The 23,356-nt window shown below is 37.0% G+C and overlaps 1 protein-coding gene across 7 annotated transcripts in view; it reads left to right on the top strand.

Annotated features, from left to right (window-relative positions):
- Positions 1-18,898, top strand: part of KMT5B (lysine methyltransferase 5B) — a 29,901-nt gene extending 11,003 nt beyond the window's left edge. For 2 of the 7 annotated variants that reach the window (XM_062577196.1, XM_062577197.1), the window contains exons 4-10: positions 8,633-8,798; positions 10,099-10,208; positions 11,689-11,855; positions 12,550-12,569; positions 12,740-12,876; positions 15,522-15,718; positions 16,228-18,898. In XM_062577196.1, coding sequence (XP_062433180.1) covers positions 8,633-8,798; positions 10,099-10,208; positions 11,689-11,855; positions 12,550-12,569; positions 12,740-12,876; positions 15,522-15,718; positions 16,228-17,696 — 2,266 coding nt within the window. In that variant the 3' untranslated portion in view covers positions 17,697-18,898. Of the gene's footprint in view, positions 1-3,623; positions 3,677-8,632; positions 8,799-10,098; positions 10,209-11,688; positions 11,856-12,549; positions 12,570-12,739; positions 12,877-15,521; positions 15,719-16,227 lie in introns of those variants that run through there. The other 5 variants (XM_062577200.1, XM_062577199.1, XM_062577198.1 and 2 more) reach the window with 5 other exon arrangements.
- The last annotated feature ends 4,458 nt before the right edge of the window (positions 18,899-23,356 follow it).

Genomic DNA, 23,356 nt, shown 5'->3' with positions numbered 1-23,356 from the left:
TCTTCCTTTCTCAGACTTGGAGAACAGTTACAGGCAGTCTTCAAGGACAATAGTTATTAATCTTGGAACACTATGGGAAATACTTAGGTGAGGCTTAAAAATTCTATCAGAAACACATCTTGATTCTTTTTTAATGTCCTTTCGAGAGAACTTCTGTTGTTGCAATGGATTAAAATAAACAAGAATTATGCCGACTCCTTTATCTTTTTGGTATAGCGGTAACATCTACTTATTATCTTAGCTGTGTAGCTTGGATCATCTTCCTTACATCTAGTGAGATGCAATCTTTTTAGAAGCCCTGAGATTTATTGCTGCCATATGACACTGAAGGAAGGGGGAGGGTGGAGCAAATATGAAAAGACTAGACTAGCTCAAAAGCATTAGATGCTTGTACCCGAACTTAATCCTGGAGCAGTGATTAAGATTTACAGCTTGTTTATGGGCACCTCTTTCTTTAGTGTAGTAAAGGCGTATAAATATAGTTTGTCTAATAAGATGAACTTAAAACATCGTTTATGGTGTCAAGCAGAAAATATTTCTTGTTCCCTTTTTCTGATTGTTTGAAGACATACTGTGGCAATTACTGCGTGCCAGGTATTCTGTTCAGCTATTGGAAATGCATATGAGGTTTGTATTCTTGCAACTAGTTGATAATCAGCATAAGATGATAATGAGTTACGGAAGTTAAACTTTTCCTTACCTTGGGAAGCTAAGTCTATATTTTTGCATGTTTGTTTTCTGTGTGAACCCTTCTTGTACTGTCTCATTCATTAGTTGAAGAGCTTGTAAAGACCTCTTGTTTTGCCCAGAGTATCTCTCTTAAAATTCTAGCAAAATAGCTATATTATTGTTGGAGCTTCTTTCCTTTTTTTTCTTTCTCTTTCACTCTTTTCCATCTTTTGAACTGAATTTATGATCTCATGATAGAGTGGTGACAAGAAGCTGGTTGCATTTTCATTTTTTCACAGAAACCATACAGAGGACTTGAAGTGTGGGATGATTTTCTTTATCTGAGGAATTGGTGTATGAGTTCAGTAAACTTTCAAGTCAGTATTCTTTGAGAGAGCTGAAAGCTCGTTCTCAATAGATTCCAATCAGATCTCCCAGTGACTTTGTCCAGTGTTCCTCTGAAATCTCTTCTTGTCACCAGGGGTTTGGTGGACTGAATAAAATGTAGGTCTGGAAACTTCTGTGGTTTTACCCAAAAGTAACTTCTGCTTTTTTCATTTTGAGTTTCCAAGAGAAAGCAGATTGTTTTCAGAGCTTCTGACCCTCTTCACAAGCCATCTGGTCATTCTTCCCCCAGATCAGTAGCTCTTAGCAAAATAGTAAGATACCAGTTAGTCCAAAAAACCCATATGTTAGGAAGTGTTATGTTGACAAATACAGCTATTCTAAGAGGTTTTTGTCACTTGTTCAAATCCTGTTATATGAGACTTTTTTTTTTTTTTTGTAACAAAAGATATCTTCGTTGTAAGATTTACTTAGTCATGCATCTGTCCTGTTTGTAAAAACAAAATCCATTATTTTGCAAACTGTTTCCTGGATTGAAGCTCATGTAACGCTAGGGATTAAAATTTACGCTTGTAAACAGCCGAGGGCATTCTTGCACATCTTACAATCTCTTATTTTCAGGTGCATTTCTCTAGGCTGAAGAGAGTTTTGAAGTTGCATGCCATAATGGCTAGTGCATGTTTTATTGTATTACATTGAAAGGTGTTATAATTTATATTTTAAACCAGACTCTTGATTATAATACTACTGGACTGTTATCTGTCTTGCTGTTGTTTCCTAGTTCTGTAAAGCTCCCCTCAGTGCTGGGGAGCACTGAGAGCAGTTCCTGTGTTTTCTAGGTTTCCAGGTAGTTTACAAAGTGCCACAGGTTTTCTCTCCTTTTAGGAAAATCTAGATGTCTGTGCGTTTCCTAAGTCCGTATTGCTGCTTTCAGTGATGTTGCAAACCATCAGGTGGTGGGAGTGGTTCTGCCTGATAATGTGAGACTAAATGAACAGGCTTTCCAGAGCAAACGTGACAGAATTTGGGGATGTAGCATAAGTAGTTGGAAGCTGCTTTCTCTCAATGTGGTACCAAGCACAACTGCTGGTTTTAAAGGGTAAAACACCAGTCATTCCTGATCTTGACAAGATGCGTCACCCTGTGTCCCTTAGGGTGTCCGTGTTGCAGTAAAGACATGGGCAAAGCAGCGAATGCTGTGTTCTGAATCATTTGCATTCATGGGTCTGTGCTGATTTTCCAATCTGCTCTTCAGCTGGTTTCAGAATAGGAATAATTAAAGGGCTCAGTAGTCATCTTGAGTTAATGGAATTCGGAGGTAGAAAAAGTCATTTGGTTCCTGCTAAGTGAGGTTAGCTGGCCGTATAGATAACTTCCAGTGATCTGGTGCTGTGGAGGCACTGTGTGACAGGCACACAGCCGTTCTACTTAGCAACACACTGTTTCGTACTGAAGCTTTTATCTTCTTCAGACCTGAATGTCTGTGTTCTTATTGCCCAAAATCATTTTATTTGATCACTTTGGTTTAAAATCTGCATTCTCTAATCTTTTTTATTCTTGTTTTGATGCAGTAAGTTCATTCAGTAAAGTCCTCTAATTTTGCTTTTGCTTCTTCTCCTGTCTTCTCCTTCCCGAATACACAATGGCTATGTTGGAATTACTGTGCTGCTGCCGCTGAATATTTTGCGTACAAAAAATACTACTCTTGTACAGTTTCTGTAGTTTTACTGTTAGCTGAACTTAGTGTTTCATCTCCAAAAGATGGAGTGGCTTGTACACCATGGTCATGCTAACTGCTAAATTAAATTTACCATGTGGAGTGGCAGAGTAGGAGTAAGGGAAAGTATTTTTTTTCTCAGTATTTATTAAATCAAACAAACAGAAGAGATTTATTTGCTAATACTGTTAAGGAGAGTGAAATTGTGTGCCTGTTGAAATTTTCTTCTCTTCTAGACCATATTTGAGCTTTTACCACACTGGTGTGTGTAGTTTCTGTTCAAGAAATTTAAATAGAGATGGATTATTTTCTTCATTAAAAATGTAGTTTTAAATTTTGCCCTTCAAAAAATTAATTTTGTATAACTAGCTTTTGATAAAGGTACTCATACTACAAGCTGCAAAAAAGATATAAAGCCAAAATTTATGTTAACTAAAGAAATTGTTTCCGTGTAGATTATAAATGGTTGATTTCTCAACTCTTGTTAAATTGTGCTGCCTTGAATGCTTAATGGCTTTGCAGTGTTAGCTTTTGTGCTGAATCTCTGATGCTAGTAAAAAGTAACATGCTATATTTCCGCAGCCACTGAAATAAAATATCTTCTAAACAAAGTGACTGTTGTTCAGAGGCCACTGGGATGCTGTGTTTTGATGAATTCACTCTTTCTAATGTTCTCCAGTCAGAATTTAAGGAATAGATTTAGCAGTATAAGTCTTTATTGTACATTAGTGCTGTTTGTCAGATATATGCACTATGTGGAGTTCCATACTGGATCTCTTGCAGGGTCAGTTTATCCTTTTTGTTCAAACTCACTGCTGTCAGTGACTGAGCAAGGTACTGTGCTCCTGAACTTACCAGAACCTCTCCTTTAACTTCCTTTATAGGCAAGCATCTCACTGACCTTTGGCTTTATACCTTGGAGTTTCAAGATTAAGTATTCCCGAGGTAAGAGAAACCTGAGAGACAAAGAGAGAGAGATTTGCTTCCCCAAGCCATTCTCCCAAGTCTTACTTGAAATCACCTCAGTCTGGCCCTTAAGTGGGATAAGACCATCTTGTAGCTGATTATGAAATTACAATGGCCTTAACTTTTTTTGGATCTTGTTGACTAGGGAAAATAAATATTTTGCAGGGATATTTGACAAGTTTCTATTTTCAGCTTGTCAGGAAGAAGGGATATTAATCTTCTTTAAACATACTGTAGTCGCTGAGCTTTTCACTCTTAGCTTATTTTTGACAACACATTGTTTTGCAGCAGACACTATGTTCTGTGAGACTTGCCCCCCTAAGCTGTTTGTAGGATGGTTCAAGGGGTCTGTGCATACGAGCAGATTCAAATACTGGAGAATCTTGTTTGGTTTTCATGAAGGAATCTAATAAAGGCACTGTTTATGGGAGCAAACTAGAAGTTTGGGTAAACACAATTCTGATTTTATTGCTTCTCTGTTTAGAGACTGGGTTGGTTGGCTTGTTTTGCTTGTTGGTTTTCTTTTGCTCTTTCCTATCTCTCTGGGTTTTTTTTCTTTGAACTAGTCCCTTACTTTACTGGCGTTAAAAGCCACTTCTTTGACTCAGCTTTCATGTATGTTTAGCTGTAGTTTCTTTTCAAGTTCTTTTTATGGTGGTGTTTGAAAAACAGTTATGTAGCTCTTAGCAGATAATATATAGATTTCTAACTTCATATGCCAATAAGGAAATCCTGTAACATCAAAAGCATAGTACCTAAGGTTATTTCTGACAACTGATTGGCTTTCTGGTAGGTTGTACTGGGAAAGACTAATGAATAAACTGCTTTTCCTAATACTTCTGGAAGGAGTGAAGTGTCTAAACTAAAATACAACAGACCCTCAAATTCTTAAGGAAGACTCAACATCCAGGGTTTCTTGGCATACTGGCTTCTTTCCTGTCTCAAATCCTTTCAGAGCAAGCACCTTTTAGAGCCTGCATGGAAAGACACCTCTGAAAATATTGATGCTTTGAGGAGTCTGGGTCGTAGTAGTCTAGATTAGTCCGTGACCTTTATATACTCCCATATACATCAGTGGATGCATACATCATTGGAGCATACACTTGTATACTCCCATATACATCATTGGAATCCGGTGCGGTTTGTGCACTGTTGAGCTTTGAACAACTTGGGCTCACTGTGCGAAGTGCCCTTACATTTCATCAATTTGGGAACCCTTGAAGCTAGATGCTTGACATCATGTAGTTGGGCCCTGATATCCTTTGTGCATCTGTGGACACTTATGTTGTTTGACTTGACTCCTGTATGTCTTTTGGTCACCTCTGTCTTGTCACCATGTTTAAAAAAAGCTCAGTAAACCATTTTGGTAGAGATGCACTGGAGAGGTTACCTCAAATGCATGTTCCTTTAAAGACCTAGTTTGTGTGTTAAGTTTCAAGTGTTTGTATACTGCCTCACACCACTCATCTGATCATTTAATGTTTTAAAAGGTTTTTTTGGTTGTTTGGTTGGGGTTTTTTTTTAAGCTGTCTCTTCACCCCCTTCCTGTTTCCAGCCTTCTTTGTGATCTTTCCAAGACTTGGGCACATGCTGACTATTCGTACTTGTAAATTTATGAGTAGTGTTACATGAGCTGCTGCTAGACGTTTAAAGGAATTCTGCTGGCAGGGTGGGATGCATGAAATGAGAACATGTAGAAATATCTGCTGAAAGGGATCCATGGGGGTACATAGGTGGCTCTTTAAAGTGTAGGTTTCTAGTTCTGAGTTACCTAAGATAGAAATACTGTTCTTGAAGGCTGACTAGAAATGTATGTGGTGGAACACTTGAAATTTGAGAGGCACTTTTGAGCTATTAGATACGTTCCTAATTGCTAGATGATATAGGATGTTGATTCTTTTTTTCATAGATTCATCAAGAGCCACTGTTTAACCTTAATGTCTGCCTTGCTTTTTTTCCGAAGTTTGAGTTAAGATACTGGCTTCTTTTGCTGGCATTGACCAAGCTTCTTGTTGATGATGTTGATAAAGCAAGCACGATCGTGTCTTACTAGAACGTATACTGCCTGTCTCAGATGTTTGTTTTCCATACTGATCTTTGCTCTTGCAGATAACTTGACTTTTTTTTTTTTTTTTTTTAAAGACAATGCATTTACACACACAAACAAGGAGGAGAGAACTATCATTCATTTAGCCCAGCACAAACAGAAATAGCTGAAGACCAATTGCAATTAATAGGAGGAGAACCCACAGAATTTCCTGCCATAATGTTTACACTTAACAGGCCAACATTTTGTATACACATTTATGTTTTTGCATGTTGATATGCTTTGTAGTTCTGGCAATAGAAGTGCAATTGGTTCCTTGTAGGTAAAGTTGTTTCTGATTTAAACTGAAAATGAAAGCAAATCCTATCCTGAAACTAGTTGGCTTCAGTTCAGGCTATATCATTGTGAATACTCTTAATGTCTGGTGAAGCTCTGAGTTAGGACTATCAAATCTGGGAAAGGTCTCCTTTCCTGTTTTTAGGAGGGTAGGGAGGTTTCTCCTTCTATCTGACTGACAGTTGAGGGAGACTTCCCTATGTTACCAAACAGAAGTAGTAATGCTAGTGTCATCTGTAGTCTGAAGGGATCTTTTTTTTTCTATAATGAAGTTTCAGCAGCTTGTTAAAGACAGTTAACTCTTAGTGGAAATGGGATAGAAATGTCCTTTAGTGAAGAATTAATATGAAACTTCTTGGCCCGATGCTTCCTGCAGTTTTCACTGCGTATGTTTTAGAAGTACTTTCTTCCACCCCACCCCCTCCCAAGAAATAAAACCTGTCTTGTTGGTTGTTATCCCAGACAGCAGAAAGTTCATCTGATGCCTTCTTGGAACTACTCATGTTATCATCTGCTGTGAAAGCTGTAAGGGTTTAGCTGATATTTGTGGTATTCAAAAAAATCTAAAGAAAGACTTATTATAATACAAGGAAGTTTTTGCAAATGGCACCTGCCTAGAAGATAGTTCTGTGTAAAAGCAGTGCTACAGAATGCTGATGCCTGCGTTGCCAGTGGAAGTGGTGTGGCTCTTACGAGGTTGGTCTTTATTACATCAAGGGCACACAAACAGAATTTTTCTCCTAATGAAGGAAGCTGAATTTTCTTCATTGTTAGTTATTTCTGATTAAACTCTTCCTATTTTGAGGTAAAATAAATTTGGAATATACAGCACTTAGCATCTTTTGTTCCTTCAGACAAGTTGCGTATAAGAAGTGCATCTTTCTTGTCTTCTCAAAATGAGCTACTGGAAGTATTTGACACATTAAAATGAAGATAAGCCCAGTGATACAGTAAAAAAAAAAAAAAAAAAAAAAAAAGAATATCAGTGAAGGAGATGATAAAGCTTCCTTAGATTAACTTCAGGAATTTATTTCCCTTTGTTTACATCTGTTGTTAAATACAGATATCAAATACTTTAGGTGGTAAGTAGTGGGAAATAGTATCAGCCTCCAGCGAAGGTAATGAAGCTGGTACACACTTAAACAAGTAATGTGTCTTTTGGATTTGTTCAAGAGGTATTAACTTGCTTAACGCTTTTACTGTTATGCAGTGTTAAGCAAGTAAATGTGAGCTGTGTACTTAAAAAAAAAAAAAAAAAGTTTTTAATAACCATTGAAAATCTTTATCTTTGAAAAGAGTACCCTTGGGTGTATTATATGCTCAAAAAAGCAAATATCCTTTTCCCCCTCCCCAAGAAAATACACATAGATATGTGCTCAGACAGAGGCAAGATAAGTGTCAGACAGAGGCAATATATTGGGATCTGGCATAACGTCTAACCAAATCTTGCTTTTTCTTGATGACTTTGTATTTTAGAAATGGGTCTGTTAGACCTTGCAGTCATGTAGAGCACTGTTTTTTGTCACTAAGTGCTTCTGTTGAAGATGTGGAGGATACCTTTCTTAAATGTCAAGCTTTGGGGGAAGCTGGACTTCCCTGCTAACACAGAGGATTTTACTTTCAGATTTTTTGTCTATGTGCAAAGTTTAGGTAACTAGGTTTTCTTTAAGCGGATTTTTTGAAAGATTGTCATACTCGCACTGACATGTGGAGCATGACTTTTGCACAGATGTAATATCTGTGTTGTGTGCTTATGCTTATAGATACTTCCCATGTAGTCTTTTTTTTATATGTATGCAAATATTAAGTTTGAAGTCTACATATGAATACTTAAAGTGGATTTGTCAATATAATACAGTTTTGCTAAGGCAATAGTTGATTTGTAAAGAATTATCAAAGCAGTTGTTTTTTTTTTCCCCCCGTTTGAGGTTTTTCTTCTTATTGAAGAAAATTCTTCTTTTGAATTGCACTGCCTAACTGTTGTATGTTTTCTCTGTTTAAAAATTGTTAGTGTAGCATGTGAGGCTGTCGAGACTTAAATTTTAAAATAACCTCTTTCTCCCTGCTTACCACCTCCCAGAAGAAAACACAGAATTGTCTAGATCTTTTGCCAGGGTACAGGGAAGCTTATATCATTTAATTCATTTGCTGGATTTTTTTTTATTGCATCTGTAGTACTTTTACTGATAATAAATTGATTGAGAAAGTAAGGACAACAAAGGTTTTGTTGTATTCTTTAGCTGCCTCTTTCTAAATGATAGATGTGTTTTTTTAAAAAAAAGAATATTATTCTTCACTGGCTAATTTCATCAGAGACTTGTTTTGTAAAAAAAAAAAAAAATACCTGTCAAGAGAATTTTAAAGTTCCAAGTAGTATGCTTGGCTTTACCTTTGGAGCCCTGGAAATGAGGGTCTGTGATTTGACTATGTAATGATCAGTTTCTTTATGCTGAGATTAAAACATTTATATGGTTAGCAAAAGAACTCTGTACTGTGAGGAAGATTTGAGAATGAATAAAAGTGGACTGGAATAGCTTTATTCTTTATTTCAGATTTCGACCTATAAAAGGAAGGCAAGAAGAACTAAAAGAGGTGATTGAACGTTTTAAGAAGGATGAGCACTTAGAAAAAGCCTTCAAGTCCTTGACGTCAGGTGACTGGGCCCGGCACTATTTTCTTAACAAGAACAAAATGCAGGAAAGGTTGTTCAAGGAACATGTAGGTGTATTTGTAATTAACGTGCTTTTTCAGATGGTTGAAAGGCTGAGAAAATGTATTAACAAATTTCTTAGGAATGCAGCAGTAGTAAAGGAAAGTAATCCACTGTTCTGTTATACTTGTTTGACTTTTTTTTTCTTTTTTTTTCTTTTTTTTTTTTTTCTTTTAAGACAGGAACTTTCTTTTGTTTTTTTCAAACCCAGATAGCTCAGAAAGGGGGAGGAAGAAAAAGACAACTTTCCATTGCCTTTGATACAATAGACATGTGCTCTCCTGTTGTTGGCATAAGTTGTAAGCAGAAGAGAGAAGCTCTACTTCTGGAAGCCAAAACTCTTGAGGACTTATTTGACAGATTTTTCTTTTTCATCTACAACTATTGTAAATCAAATTAGAAGCCAGAGAAAGACAAAGTGAGAAACCTCACCACCTTAAAATACAGAGGTTGTTAGTGGTACAGGGGCTTTGTGTACAAATACTGTTTCCTTTTCCTCCACCTACCACGCTCTCAAACCCATTTTGTATATAGTACAGGATGTTGACACTCAAAAGTTGCAAGGAAATCTTAGCATTTTTTTTTTACTTCAAAACAAGAATTCTCTTCAGAAATGAGTATAAATTTCTTAGTTGTTTTTAGATAAAACCAAAACGAATTTGGCCTTTTCCTGCTCAAAAAAATAACAGAACTAGTGATCTAGAAGAAACTAGATGGCAAATTTTGCTTTCTCAAAGTGTTTTACTAGTATAGGCTCACTTTGACTAAAGCTGCCAGAAGGAACAACTTGGAGAACTGACCAAACAATCCCTGAATTCAGTAACTGGATTTCTCATGGACAGTAGTACCTCACTGAGAACTGGAAAGAATAAAATTGTACAAAATTGTTATGAAGTATAGGTCACTGGTTCTTGAAGACTGGAGCAAAGTTCTTGAACACAAATATTCAGTGACTCTAACAAGAAATTACTCGTTCTCATTGGTCTGCTGTGCTGTTCAAGGCATCTTTTTTTTTTTTTTTTTGCTGCTGTTTGGTTGGTTTTTTAATCTTTAGATATTCAGATGATCCATGCAAACCTTCTTGATAGTCACTTTAAAGAAATAACTTTAAATAATGTGTATAATTAAAACGTACAATGAAAGTGTCACAGGAAATTTGGGATGTGCGTTTCAGCAAATGTTTCTTTACAATATCCATTTCCTGCGTTTTTTTTTTTTTCCAAATTAATTAGCTTTCATTATCTCTATATAGTAGCATTCCTGACTGTTTTACTTTTAACAGAACAGTGCTGTTTTCTTTCATTGCAGGTATTTATTTATTTACGAATGTTTGCAACTGACAGTGGGTTTGAGATACTGCCTTGTAACCGGTATTCTTCTGAGCAAAATGGAGCCAAAATTGTTGCAACAAAAGAATGGTAAGTGGCATATTTTACTATTGGTATTTCTGCCAATTATTTTGAAAGATGTGCGCTAAAAAAAGGTATATTAAGGTGTAACATAAAATTAAAACTTCAACTAGTAAATGCAAAGCTACGTTTCGTATTTCAACCTTTAGAGCAAGTGGGTTTTTCTTGTTTTGTTTGGTGGCTTCTTCCCCCCCACCATACATTTTATCTATAAGATGACAAATTGTATATTTGGACTTAGCCGTACACTTTTTTGTATACGATTTTGAGTCATCTTTTTTTCTGTCAGATAATTAATTTCCTCAAATCAATTAGTTACAAGACTTCTCCGAGAAATACATCCTTGTCAAGATTCCAGTCATACTGGATTTGTTATATAACAAATGAGCATGGTGAAAATGAGTCTTTCACCATTGTGAAATTGAAGGATGTTACATTTGTTTTGATTGTGCAAGATAGGTCTCTCCTGGAGACACAGGATCAGAACTCCATGTGTTTCCCCATCTCATTTTTTCAGGTCTGAGTTTCATGATGTGCATGTCAGAGGCAGTGCCAGCAGATCCTTGAATTAATTCTTTTTTTTTAAAAAAAAAAAAAAAATCCCTCTTCTTCCCTTCTCCCCAACAGTATTTCTGTTACTTGTTTTACTGTATGGCCATACACAGTCACAACAGTACTTCTCAGAAGATAATATGCTTTTGGGGATAGACTGGGAGTGAGTGGCTAGGCATTAGGCTGTCAGCATTTGAAATGAGCTGTGCTGTTTCTGCGGGGCTCTGGCCTCAGTGCGTTGGAGAGGAAGCTTTAAGAAGGTTGAGGCCAGTGTTTAGCTCCTCACGAGTGGTGCTGGAAGCTTGACAATCACAGAACATAATATAATCAATATTGCCTTTGGGTTTTGTTTGTTTGTTTGCTTCAATCCTCCACTTTGCTGACTTTCTGAGAAGGAAGCTTTGTATTAGGTGTGTTGAAAAATTTCTTTAATCTTCAAACATTAATCCTCATTAATCCTCAAACTTTGAGTGACCTTCTGAGAAGCAGCAGGAAACCTGCCTCAAAGCCCTGTAAATATCCAAAAAATTGTCAGACACAAAACTAGTAGGATGCTCAGCATACTCTGAGAAGCTTTGCACTGAAAAGACTTGGCTTCAGTTTTGTGTCCTTTAAATATATTCAGAATCTCCGTGCTCATCTTCGTGAGCGTACTCTGACCAGGATTTGAGAACAGCCTCCCTAAAAGCAACTTGCCAGCAGAAACAGTGCCCGTACAAGGATGCGGAAGTTGTCCATATGTGTCTAGGCAGAGCATTCAGGGCCAGTGATCTGACACATGACTGTGAATTAAAATCTGTTTCTTTCAGGGGTGTAGAAATGCATTAGGAAATGCTTCCTGTTACTGACAACTTCTCTTTTGTGAAGATATTCCATGGTATACCTTTGAATTTTTGACATACATTTTCTTTCTTTTACTACTCATGTTACCCTAAAGGAAACGGAATGATAAAATAGAATTACTTGTGGGCTGTATTGCTGAACTATCAGAAATGGAAGAAAACATGCTGCTGAGACATGGGGAGAATGACTTCAGTGTCATGTATTCCACTCGGAAAAACTGTGCTCAGCTGTGGCTTGGTCCTGCTGCATTTATCAATCATGGTGAGTAGCAAGTATACAGAGGGTGTTAAATGACACAAGCAGTTTTCTTCAGAAGGATATTATTATATGGAAGATAAACCACACAGTAGTGAAGAGAGCATGTCTGAATTTTGTCTGCTGAATGTAACTGATGTAATTTAGCATACTGAATTAGTGTAGGACATAATCCTGTTGGGAGTTTCCCAAATCAGAACTAATGGGCTATGTACTGGGAAGCTCACAAGAGGCTCTGGGAAGTGACACCTTCTTCACAGAGGCTTTGGAACTGGCAGCTGAATTAGTGGAGCATACCCTGAATTCCTGCTGTAGCTAATTAGTGGACTTAGTCTACAGTATTGTATTTCTTAGATGAGCTCCTCGTACCATCTTTCACCTTTTACACAGAAACTTCCTGGATACTGTTGTGTTTTTAAGCTCAAGGAAAAACAGGTAGGATTTAAGGTAAATTATCTTTACCTTAAAGAAAAGGGAAATCAAATGTTTGTAATAGCAAAGAAGAGCTCAGAAACCAAGCTATATCAAAACAGGCATCTTCTGATACACAGCTTTATACAATCCTAACAAAACTCCCAATATTTAGTTGAGATTCTAGATTAATGAAGTCTGAGTGAATCCTTACTTTAGATATCTACAACTATTCATGTTTCAGGTCTTATCAACAGTTAATTGACTTTATCTTTTGGACCTTTTTCAGATTGCCGACCTAACTGTAAGGTAAGCAGAAAACTAAAAATAATAAATAAAGCAACCCGCCTAATTTTTTCCCCTATCCCTGCACCTTTTCCTCCCCAACTATTTCATTTTGTTTTCTAATTCAAATGCTGTTCTACCTTAATGATTAGCCTTTCTTTTTCTCTCCCCCTTTCTGTCTTCTCCTTTCCCAGTTCGTATCAACTGGCAGAGATACGGCATGTGTGAAAGCTCTAAGAGATATTGAACCCGGAGAAGAAATCTCTTGTTATTACGGAGATGGCTTTTTTGGAGAGAATAATGAATACTGCGAATGTTACACCTGTGAAAGGTAAATGTTAATATAAATAAGTTTCAGGTGGAATTGGGCGTATTTGTGATATTTAGTGAAGCTGAAGGTACTTGATTATGCACAGTCAAACTTTCTGAAATACTATAATTACTTTCTGTAACAACTTTTTAAGTTGTTACTGAATGGACACGCACTTTTTTTTTCCTCTTTTCTGTCCTGTAAGCAACTCAAAGTGAGAGCAACTAAGACTCTTGCACATATTTGTATTACATAAAGGGATAAAGTGGAACTGGAACGAAAAGACTAGACAGCAGTTATGGAAGTTATCAGACAGCTGACAATGAACTCCCAGCTACTGCTCTTATTTCCATCAGTAAAAGCAAATTTCATTGATGTTTTTCTGTGTTCTGATGGGAACAGGGAAAATAGTTTTTTGCCATATGTGATTAGAACTTCAGAGTTTATGTATTTGTGAAGATATACTGGTTTGGACAGAATCTGCTTATATCCGTCCATTTCACAATAATAGGAAACTTGTTTCTTTGTTTTTCACCTATGTCATCCCAACCTAGCTTCTTCCTAATATCATTTGGAAGAATTTCCTAATCTTTTTCTGACCTGTTGAAACTTCTGTTACTGTAAGCATAAACAGAGGTTCAGCATCATTTGTGAATCGCCTAACCCTCAGCAGAAGGAGTTGCAGAGAACCTCTGTCAACTCTGAACTATCTATAGAGGGAAGAAAGATAAAAAGGACAAAATGCTAATCATATTTAGAAGTAGCTTAATGCACCCACATATAAGTAAATTAGTAATCCTATCTTCATTTTTATTAGCTAGATTGGTCAATAAACAATCCCATCAATTCAAGGTACAGACCTTCAAGCTCATATGTCTTGGTAGGTCAAAGTGAAAAATAGAGTCTCAGACTTTATCTAGACAGCTACTGGTAAAAATGTACTTCGGTTCTGGGAGCTGTTAAGTGCTGAAGAAACGTTTGGGCAAACGTAGTCATTTGTTTCTTGCTATTTATTAGCAGTAATGTCCGGACTGATGGGGATTTTCTTGCTGAAGTTTTTCACTGTGGCTTTAAATGTAATGACAACATACTTCCTCTTTCAGGATAGACCGGTTTCATGTGTCAGAATGTTTGGCATATTTTCATATACTTCTGTCATTGTCAAACTGTAAAACTTAACACTTGTGTAATTCCAACTTTAAGAATCTTAAGGCTGTGCTACAAGAGTCAAATAGGAGAGGTTTGAATGTAAGGGGGTTGAACAAGGGTAGATGTGTCCTTAGCAGAACTCATGAGCCACCTTAATAGATGCCCGTAGTGTGAAAAATGAAATACGTAGACAAGCCACCTGACTCTTCATATACCACCAAAATGAATTTTAAGTGACACAGTTATGGCTATGATGTAAAAAGGGTTAATTTGTAATGTTAAAATCTTAGATTTCTGAGAGTCCTTTGGATATGTTTGTGGAGAGGTGGACAGAAGGGTATCTCTATACATACCTTCCTTCTTCCTTCCCCTCCTGCCCTCAGCCCAAACCTCTAAAAATCCTAACCTATTAATTGTGCATATCTTTGCATATTTGCATGTACACTGCTAGGTGAGCGTGTTTTGCTCATGTTGACTGAGATAACTGGGCACCAAACAAGACAGATGTATCAGAAGATGATTCTGGCCATCTATGGCACTGTTCTTGTCTGGTCTGAAGTGGCTGTTTGTGCTAAGTTCAGTCTAGTATCTTATTTTAGCTACCTGTAATTTGCAGAACTCGAAATAATACTGAAAGAATGCTCCGTATCAAACATCAGTTAATTTGAGGAAAAATACTGTGCCTGCATAATAGTGTTTAATCCTGTGGAGCTTGAGATTCTCTCTGGTCTCTTTCTAATGCACTCATGGTTAAGTTTTGGAGGTTTCCTTCCAGTGCAACAAACTAGAATCCAAATGCAAGTTTTAATTTTAATTCTATAAAGTGCAAACTCACTGAAATAGTAGGTTTACAGGTTACTGAATCTACTGAATGAGTAGGTACTAAGGGATCCTTGCAGTGGTGCCTGAAGTGCAAGAATTCTGCAAGAATTGTAATCTCTATCCTTTTTGATCATTACTTTTGGAGTGTGAGAGGAGTTGCAAGTTTGTTCAGCCACTTAAGTTTCATGATAAATGCATGAATGGAGCATTTCAGTTCCAAAGGAAGACAGACCTAGGTGATAATTTTATTCTATTTTATGTAATTTTTAACTCTTGCTGAGGCAGTAACAAGCATTAAAACTGAAGCTGGCACTTTTTTCTTACTAAGAGGATGTGGTGGGAGAAAAATAATCCTTTTAAGTTGTTACTCAAGTTAATATCAGATAGTATTTTGAACTACTATATTTAATTTTCACCTATGTAATTTGGTTATGAAATGATCCTAAAATAGACAAAAAGCAAGAGGGGAAAAAAAACACTTTTGCATTTCTCTGGAAATAAATGGGAGGTTTTTCTGCACATCTTACTTAAATGACATACCTATGTAGATATCTAATTGAAACAGCGGACAATATGCTAATAAATTCAGTAATTATTGGTGTTATTTTTCTAAATATACCTGGAATTGTTTATGAAACTAAGTTCTAAATTTATATTAGTGGTTATTAATATATGATGTCTTTTTTTTTTTTTAGACGTGGAACTGGTGCTTTTAAATCAAGAGTGGGATTGCCAGCACCTACTCCTGTGATTAATAGTAAATATGGACTGAGAGAAACAGATAAACGATTGAACAGACTTAAAAAGTTGGGTGACAGCAGCAAAAATTCAGACAGCCAATCTGTCAGCTCTAACACTGATGCAGATACCACTCAGGAAAAAGCTAATGCAAGTAAGCAAGTAGAAAACTTGGAGTGCAGCATTAAAGATGTCATAAAAACTTGAAAAACTTCCACTGTGATGGACTTGCTCTCTTTGTGTTGAGATACTTCGCAAATTCTTCTGGTTTTTTTAGATCAGTAGTGTGTTCTGGAATTTGAAGGTAATTTATATAGCAAATGACCAGTTTTCCTGAAGTATTTCAAGAACACAAGGTGATACTTTATTTTTTGTGCGTTTATATCAAGAACTAATCATAGTGTCATGTTTCTAAACATGCTAGTGGTAAGATATCCATTTATAATTGGCAGGGGGGAAGTATACCTGGAATTTAGATATATTTTGGCAATTCCAAATTAGGTCTGAGCAGCAAGTTGAGTAATCTTTCTACTTCTGAATACTATCTTGCATGTCTCGACATTTCAATCGAGAACATTAAAATAACTGCTGTATTTGGAGGGGGGGGAACCTCAGGTTAAATCAGTGTCATAACACAATTTTTTTTTCCTTTTCTTTACACAGCTAACAGAAAATCTTCAATTGGCGTAAAAAAGAACGGCAAGAGTAGAACATTAACGAGACAGTCTATATCAAGAATTCCAGCATCATCAAATTCTACCTCATCTAAACTAACTCATATAAATAATTCCAGGGTACCAAAGAGACTGAAAAAGCCTGCAAAGCCTTTACTTTCAAAGATAAAGTTGAGAAATCAGTGCAAAAGGCCAGAGCAAAAGAATGCTTCTAGAAAGCTCGAAATGGGAAATTTAGTTCTCAAAGAGCCTAAAGTAGTTCTGTATAAAAATTTGCCCATTAAAAAGGATAAAGAATTGGAGGGACCAGTCAAAGTTGCAGTCTCTAGTGGATGCTTAACAAGGCATGCAGCAAGAGAATATAAACTGAATTCTGTGAAAGGTGCTCATGAGCATGGTGATATACCACCCTGCACATATATAACAAGGAGGTCAATGAGAACAAGGATGAATTTGAAGGAGACCTCTGACATAAAGCTTGAACCAAATATGTTGGATAACTATAAAAATAATTTGACCGGAACACGATCGGACATTTTAGAGCAGCAGTCTCATGCGATAAATGAAAATGACCTGGCTCATGGAACATCACATAAAGCAGAGGGGCGGTGCCAGAAAAATGATGCAGGCATGTCAAAAAAGAAATCTCGACAAGCAAAACTTGTGAAACCATCTGCAAAAATAGAAGAAACTGATCTTACGCACAATACACCTGCTAAAGATGAAGTACCAGATTTGATCAGCTCTCATTCAGAACATGGAGAAAGGAATAATGTAGTGGACTCACCTGTTGGCTATAAAGACTGTATCCCTGGATCTGGTGGCTGCTCTGTTGTAACATCTGACAATTTTAAAGCAAAAGACAGTTTTAGAACTGCAAAAAGTAAAAAGAAAAGACGAATCACAAGGTATGATGCACAATTGATTCTTGAAAATAGCTCTGGGATCCCTAAACTGACTCTTCGTAGACGCCATGATAGCAGTAGCAAGGCAAATGACCAAGAAAATGATGGAATGAATTCTTCAAAAATAAGCATCAAATTAAGTAAAGACCATGAAAAAGATAATAATTTATATGTAGCAAAGCTAAATAATGGGTTTAACTCAGGATCAGGCAATAGTTCAACAAAATTAAAGATACAGCTGAAACGAGAGGAAGAAAACAAAGGGACATACCCTGAGGACCTTCATGAAAATGGTGTGTGTTGTAGTGAAACTCTTTCCCTTTTGGAGTCAAGAATGGAAGTAGATGATTATGGTCACTATGAAGAGGAAACAGCAGATGAATCTTCATCAGAAGAGGATGATGAAGAGGAGGATGACTATGATGATGAATTTGATGACTTTATTCCTCTTCCTCCAGCAAAGAGATTAAGGCTCATTGTTGGCAAGGATTCAATAGATATTGATATTTCTTCCAGGAGGAGAGAAGATCAGTCTCTAAGGCTCAATGCATAAGCTTATAGGTCTTAAACTGACCAGGATGTCATTTTTTTAAAAAAAGCAAACAAACAAACAGAAATTCCATTTGATTATTCCTCAACTGAAGAACTTTCTGAAAAAACTTAGTGGCAGCACTTCTTTATTGTTTATTCACCTATCAACATAATATTGTAGAAAGTGTACAGCATACTGACTCTTCTTAAGTCTGATTTGTGCAGATTTTTATTGTACTTTTTAATAGCCTTCTTATGTGCAATTCTGAGTTAGAGTAAGAGGTAATGCTCTGTTGTAAAATAAAGGCTCAAGCAAAGTTATGAAATTGCATCAAGTCTTTCCATGCAGGACAATGAGAATACAGTGTGGCTACACAATTATTTTTGATCTGTAAGAGCATTAGTTTGCTCTTACAATATTTGACTAAACAATAAAATAAAAAAAAAATAGTAGCAGCATATAAAGGTTTTCTAGTATATGTTAATATCACCAGCAATGATCTACAGCTTTTTGATTTATTTGCTAGATGTTTTTCCCCCTTGGAGTTTGTCAGTTTTAACACTGTATGCTGTCCCAGACGTACTGTTTGTGGCCTTTGTTATAGTAGCAAACCGTTGGTTGGAAGTCAAATTGATTTCTTTAAAAAAAAGAAAAAAAAAGGTGTTGACAATTTGCTGACTTTTTAGTACATTATATGTACAAGGGTAGCAGTATGCAGAATAAAAGTTTGGATATGGTGTATTTATTGCTTGTTATGTAAATTAAACACCTTGTATTTAACACTTTTCAATACTTTTAGATAAAATTGTTCTTTGCAAGAATGATTGGTGCTTATTTTTTCAAGAATTTGCTGTGAAACAATGTGATTACAACGGGCAACATTTATCCAATGAACTGCAGCTATCCTAAATTGGTTCTTCATATTTTTCTGTTGCACTTGTAAAATGCTACAAGGAATTAAAAGAAAATCTATTCACTTTAACTTATGATAGTTTTATGAAATTAAAAAAAAAAACAACTAAGTCACAGCTTTTGTTCTGTGGTAACCTATAAAAATGTTTGTCTTTTAAGAACCAGTTGTAAAAGACTGAAAAAATATGTATATGTTGTAAATATTTGTGTGTTGTGAGAAATTTTGTCATAAGAAATTGAGATAACTTGCCAGAAGGGTTTTTAAGTTTAGAAATACATTCATGCCAATAAAATAGGAAATTGTAAACCTAGTTTTAAACTCTGCATCAGTTGGAGTTCTTTTGCTCTTACGTAGTTCACTTGATACTTCAGAGTCTACTTTATAATAACAGCTTCAGGGCAATCTTTGGCTCTTTTGTTTTTATAAAAGAATGTCAGGAAAACTTATTTCTTCTGGGGAGAAATAAACTTGTTCATATGTATAAATCATAACGGACTAATAGATAAACTGTTTCTCTGAAACAAGTCTAAACTGTCTTCAGCTAAAATGATTGTCATAATTGCATGGCACTTCGGTGTATGATATTTACTTGTTTAAGGTTTAGAGGTTTTTGTATTTAGAGGTGTGAAAACAAAAGTCATATCAGAAAACAAGTGCTGCTGGATCAGTTTAATCCCCTTGAAATCTTTAGCTGCACAGTAGTTTCATGTCAGATCCAATGCTCTCTGCCCAGCAGAGCAAGCACTTGGGTTGCATGATGACTGTCTTATCCAGATTTGAAAACAGTAATGGTTAAGCCATCTCTGCCCCTCAAAGAAATGAAGGATTTTTTTCAAATAATTCCTTCAAAATATGTTTCAGTAACTTGGTTGACTGCAAATCAAATGATAGAATCTTTTGCTTTCCTGTCATTTCCCTTCTCACAGTAGAGAATAAAATGTAGAATTAAACATAATACTTGTAACTTGGTTTTATAATGTCCATTCTTTGTTAGAGGACAGCTCTGAATCTCATGCACGGAGGAGTATAAAAAAAATCAGTGGGCCTGTGTGTATTGCACAGCCTCTTGTGACAGACTTGTGTTTTTAAGTTCATGGAAGACTGAGCACATACACTTTGGTAAGTATGCTGCTGTTTTTGAATACAGTGTCAGCTACAGTGGATTATCTTGCAGGATTTTTAGGTTTACTGTATCATATAAAAGTGGGTTATTAACAATCATGTTACAGCAAAAATAGCTGACTTATTAAGATTTCACTTTATGCTAGGAAGTTTACCAGCAAACAGTTATGACAAATAGCACCAGTACAACTTTCAGGAAGAACTCACTTGTGTTTTTAACTGGGTGGCTCTGATTCCTGTCTTTCATCCCATAATCAGTTCTTCATGCCCCTGTTTTGAGTCTCTGCAGTGTGACCTGCTTGCAAACTCATGCTGAACGGGGTTGTGGCAATCTTGGTTTCTAGTGCGGGGCAACTGTTTTGCAAATTCGTAGGTCATTTGGGCAACTGAGAAAAGGGAGTTGATGCAACAAGTAGACATTGCCAGCTGTTGTTGGTGTTTGTTGACCAAATACGCTCACTACGAGATTTAGAGCTTGCTAAGTAAGTGTCAGGCAAGGAAAGCAGATAATGAAACAACTGTGAGAAAGTCACAAGAGACCGCTTCCTTCAGCGGTGGAAACGTTTCTTGGAGTTGATGTTCCTACCAACACAGCCTTATACTTCAGCCAACCCCTAAATGAGCTGGGTTTTTTGTTTGGTTTGGGCTTTTTGCTGAAAGAAGTACAAATAGTTCTTCAGACATGAAGAGCTCTAGATTGCTCTTGTTCAATGAGCAAGTGCTTTGGAGAACTCAGAATAAACAGCCAGTCATCTCCTGGGTAGGCAGGTCCTGCTGCAGATTTTGGCATTACAAATCGCCTTGGGAATAGTAAGTTATTTGAATTCAAATACACGCCTCAAGTTGATCAGGTAGAGGGGTTTCCCAGTTCCCCAGCCACAGAATACATTTTTCCCCCCTTTCATTTGCTGATTGGCAGATCACAGTGTTTCCCTAACATCAGTACATGGGAAAGATGAACAGTGTTTGTGGCACGTATTTGGGAACTTGACAGGTTGCAAGCAGGGCTGTTTCTTGCTCTTATTCAAACGACAAAGCACTGTAATGCTATAGCAGTCTGACTCTCGGGGACCCTGTCTAGTCTTTGTGGTTCTATTTCCCAAGGTACTGGTAAGAAAAGATGCAACAACTGAGTAGGCTTAGAGTGATCGCACAGCACATCTTTAGCAAGTTGAAGAACTGAAGTTTGGTTGTAACAGGTTGGCTTTGTCACCTAAATAGCTTAGTTTGTGTTACGCATAAAGAGGTTGCAAGGTTAAGGAGAAATTGTTACAATCACCTTGGTGACAGGTTGGCGGCTGATCTGTGAGCATCCTGGCATGTGCGGTGCATACCAACATGCCGTATAGTTGAGAGGTTTAGCAAGAGCTTTTGAGTGTTTGTGGTAACAGGTATAATTTTGCGTGTATAATTTAGCTGGTTTGCACCTTCAATAAAGGGTTCATAGCAAAGGGAGCAAAGGTGTCGATGCTTTGCAAGACAAAAGCACACACCATTTGGAATCGCAAATGGCCTTAAAAAATATACGTACAGCACAGTGAGTTTGTGGGAGATGGGGTATTCCTAGCTGTCTGCTCAAGAGGATGCTTGCATAGTTTTACTGTGCAGTAAAAACACTGTAAAATACATTACAGGCAATTTGATCCTGTTGGATAGTATTTACACAGATCCCCCAAGGACAGAAAAGACACTCAGTTTGGTTCTGCCTGTCTTGTCCATGGCTTTTTGGAGGGCTTGGGAAAGCTAGTCTGTGTTTGAGAAGAGTGATTTGACTGGAAATTGCCAAATAAGAATCAAGCCTCTCTCGCTTCAGAAGTTCAGGGTGCCAAGAAGAGCCAATGTTTTTGCAAAGAGCAGAAGCTTGTGACTGTCAGATGTTACTGTAAAGTGTCCAGAATGAGTCCCTCTCTGAGCTAATCAAGCTTGCTTTATTTCTGCCTCTTCTCTAATTCTAGCTATACCATGCAAGTAATGGATATTGGACTTTATAAAATAAAATTGCTGTGAATTCTCTGCAAGATTAATGTGAATGTGCTGTTACTGGTTTGGTTGTAAACACTTTTTTTCTTTTTCCTTTTTGTTGTATTTGTTGGTGCTTAGATTTTATCTATGTATGTACTTTGAATGCTCAGGTATTAGTTTGCATGTAGCTTACAGTCAATCAGTGTTATTCAGCTTTCTGCAATGCATTAGTTTTATTCGGTTATACTGCCTGCCATTGTGTGTCGAATGCATCCAAGATACTCCCAGAAGTGTGTATTTGGGTCTGCTTTTGGCTGTTTTTTTCTGGTTTCTTTCTGTCAGTTTTGCCTAGTACTGCCAGTGCATGCTCTTTAAATAAACTGTAAAACAGAATTCCTTTGTTCCCCATCTGCGTATGGTTGACTGCCCTTTTCAGAATGAAGGGAGGTAGGTTTGGGAGGCATGCAGAATAAGACCGATGGGAAATGAAAAGTGAAGTCATTTTCGCCTGTGTTTCTTCTGCTAGTATTATACACTTTCCTAAATCCCCTTCCCCAGTGATCATTCTATCTGGTTGGGGGGGGGCTGAGTCATAAAGAAAACCCATGGTTTTTAGCTCTCTTGCTCCTTACCAAACGCCCTGTTTCATAAGTTCACAGAGTCACAGGTTGGCAGGGATGTCTGGAGATAATGTGGTCCACCCCCCTGTTCAATCAGGGTCAGCTAGAGCAACTTGCCTAGGACCGTGATGAGTTGAGTTTTGAGCATCTCCAAGGATGGAGACTCCACGGCTTCTGTGGGCACCCTGCTGCAGTGTTTGACCATGCTAACTGTAGAACTGTCTTCAGGTTTTCTTTCTGTTGTTGTTACACTTGTTCTTGCATTTCTTTCTGTTTTCTTATGTACTTTTCTTAGGTTCAGTTAGAAGTTACCAAGGTTCTGGTCAGTTCTCTTTGTTCAGCATCGTTAAGTGAGAATAATGTTAGGTATTTAATAGTTCTTCATTGCCTGTTGTGGCTTTTTTTCTTTAGCCCACCAAGAGAATTTCTGTTATTGTCATATTTGAGTTATATAGCTTGTTTGTACTAATCTCATAAAATATTTTTATTGTTTCAAAGGTGTTTCAATATTGCTCCTTCTTCCTGCAGGCAAAGGAAATCCAGGACTTCTTCCCTGAACTAGGCAGCTGCATTTGATTTAACTGTAGTTTTACCTGGATCCATCCTTATCTGAAACACCTTCAGAATAGTTCCTACCACAGAGGCAATAGCTTGAATGATGATGTTGGAAGACTGCTTGTTATAGGCACAGGTATGTCAGTATTGAAACAGGTATGGGGCTGGTTAATCAGTGTTGCTCAGGAATTGGCTTGACTTAAAACAAGCAAAGATTTCATGGTATTGATGGTGAGGTTCAGCCAAGTACAGAGCTGTCAGTGGGTCCAACAAAACATGGATTTTTCCACTGATGCCTTATGATGTGCATCAGAAGTCAATCCTGTTTCGTAATTAAGCTTGCAATCTTTTCTGCTCCAATTACTATGTTTGGCTGCGATATTTTACAAAGAATTGGTTATAAACAATAGATGTAAGGTAGAAAATGACAAGAATTGAGTTGGGTAGAATAGGGTTTTATTCATAAGTGCATAAATAAATGATGTGTACGAAGCATTAGGACAGGACTG

Source organism: Rhea pennata, chromosome 5 (genome assembly GCF_028389875.1).
Source record: "Rhea pennata isolate bPtePen1 chromosome 5, bPtePen1.pri, whole genome shotgun sequence".
NCBI classification, from domain to species: Eukaryota; Metazoa; Chordata; class Aves; order Rheiformes; family Rheidae; genus Rhea; species Rhea pennata.
This window is presented reverse-complemented; position numbering and strand designations above follow the sequence as displayed.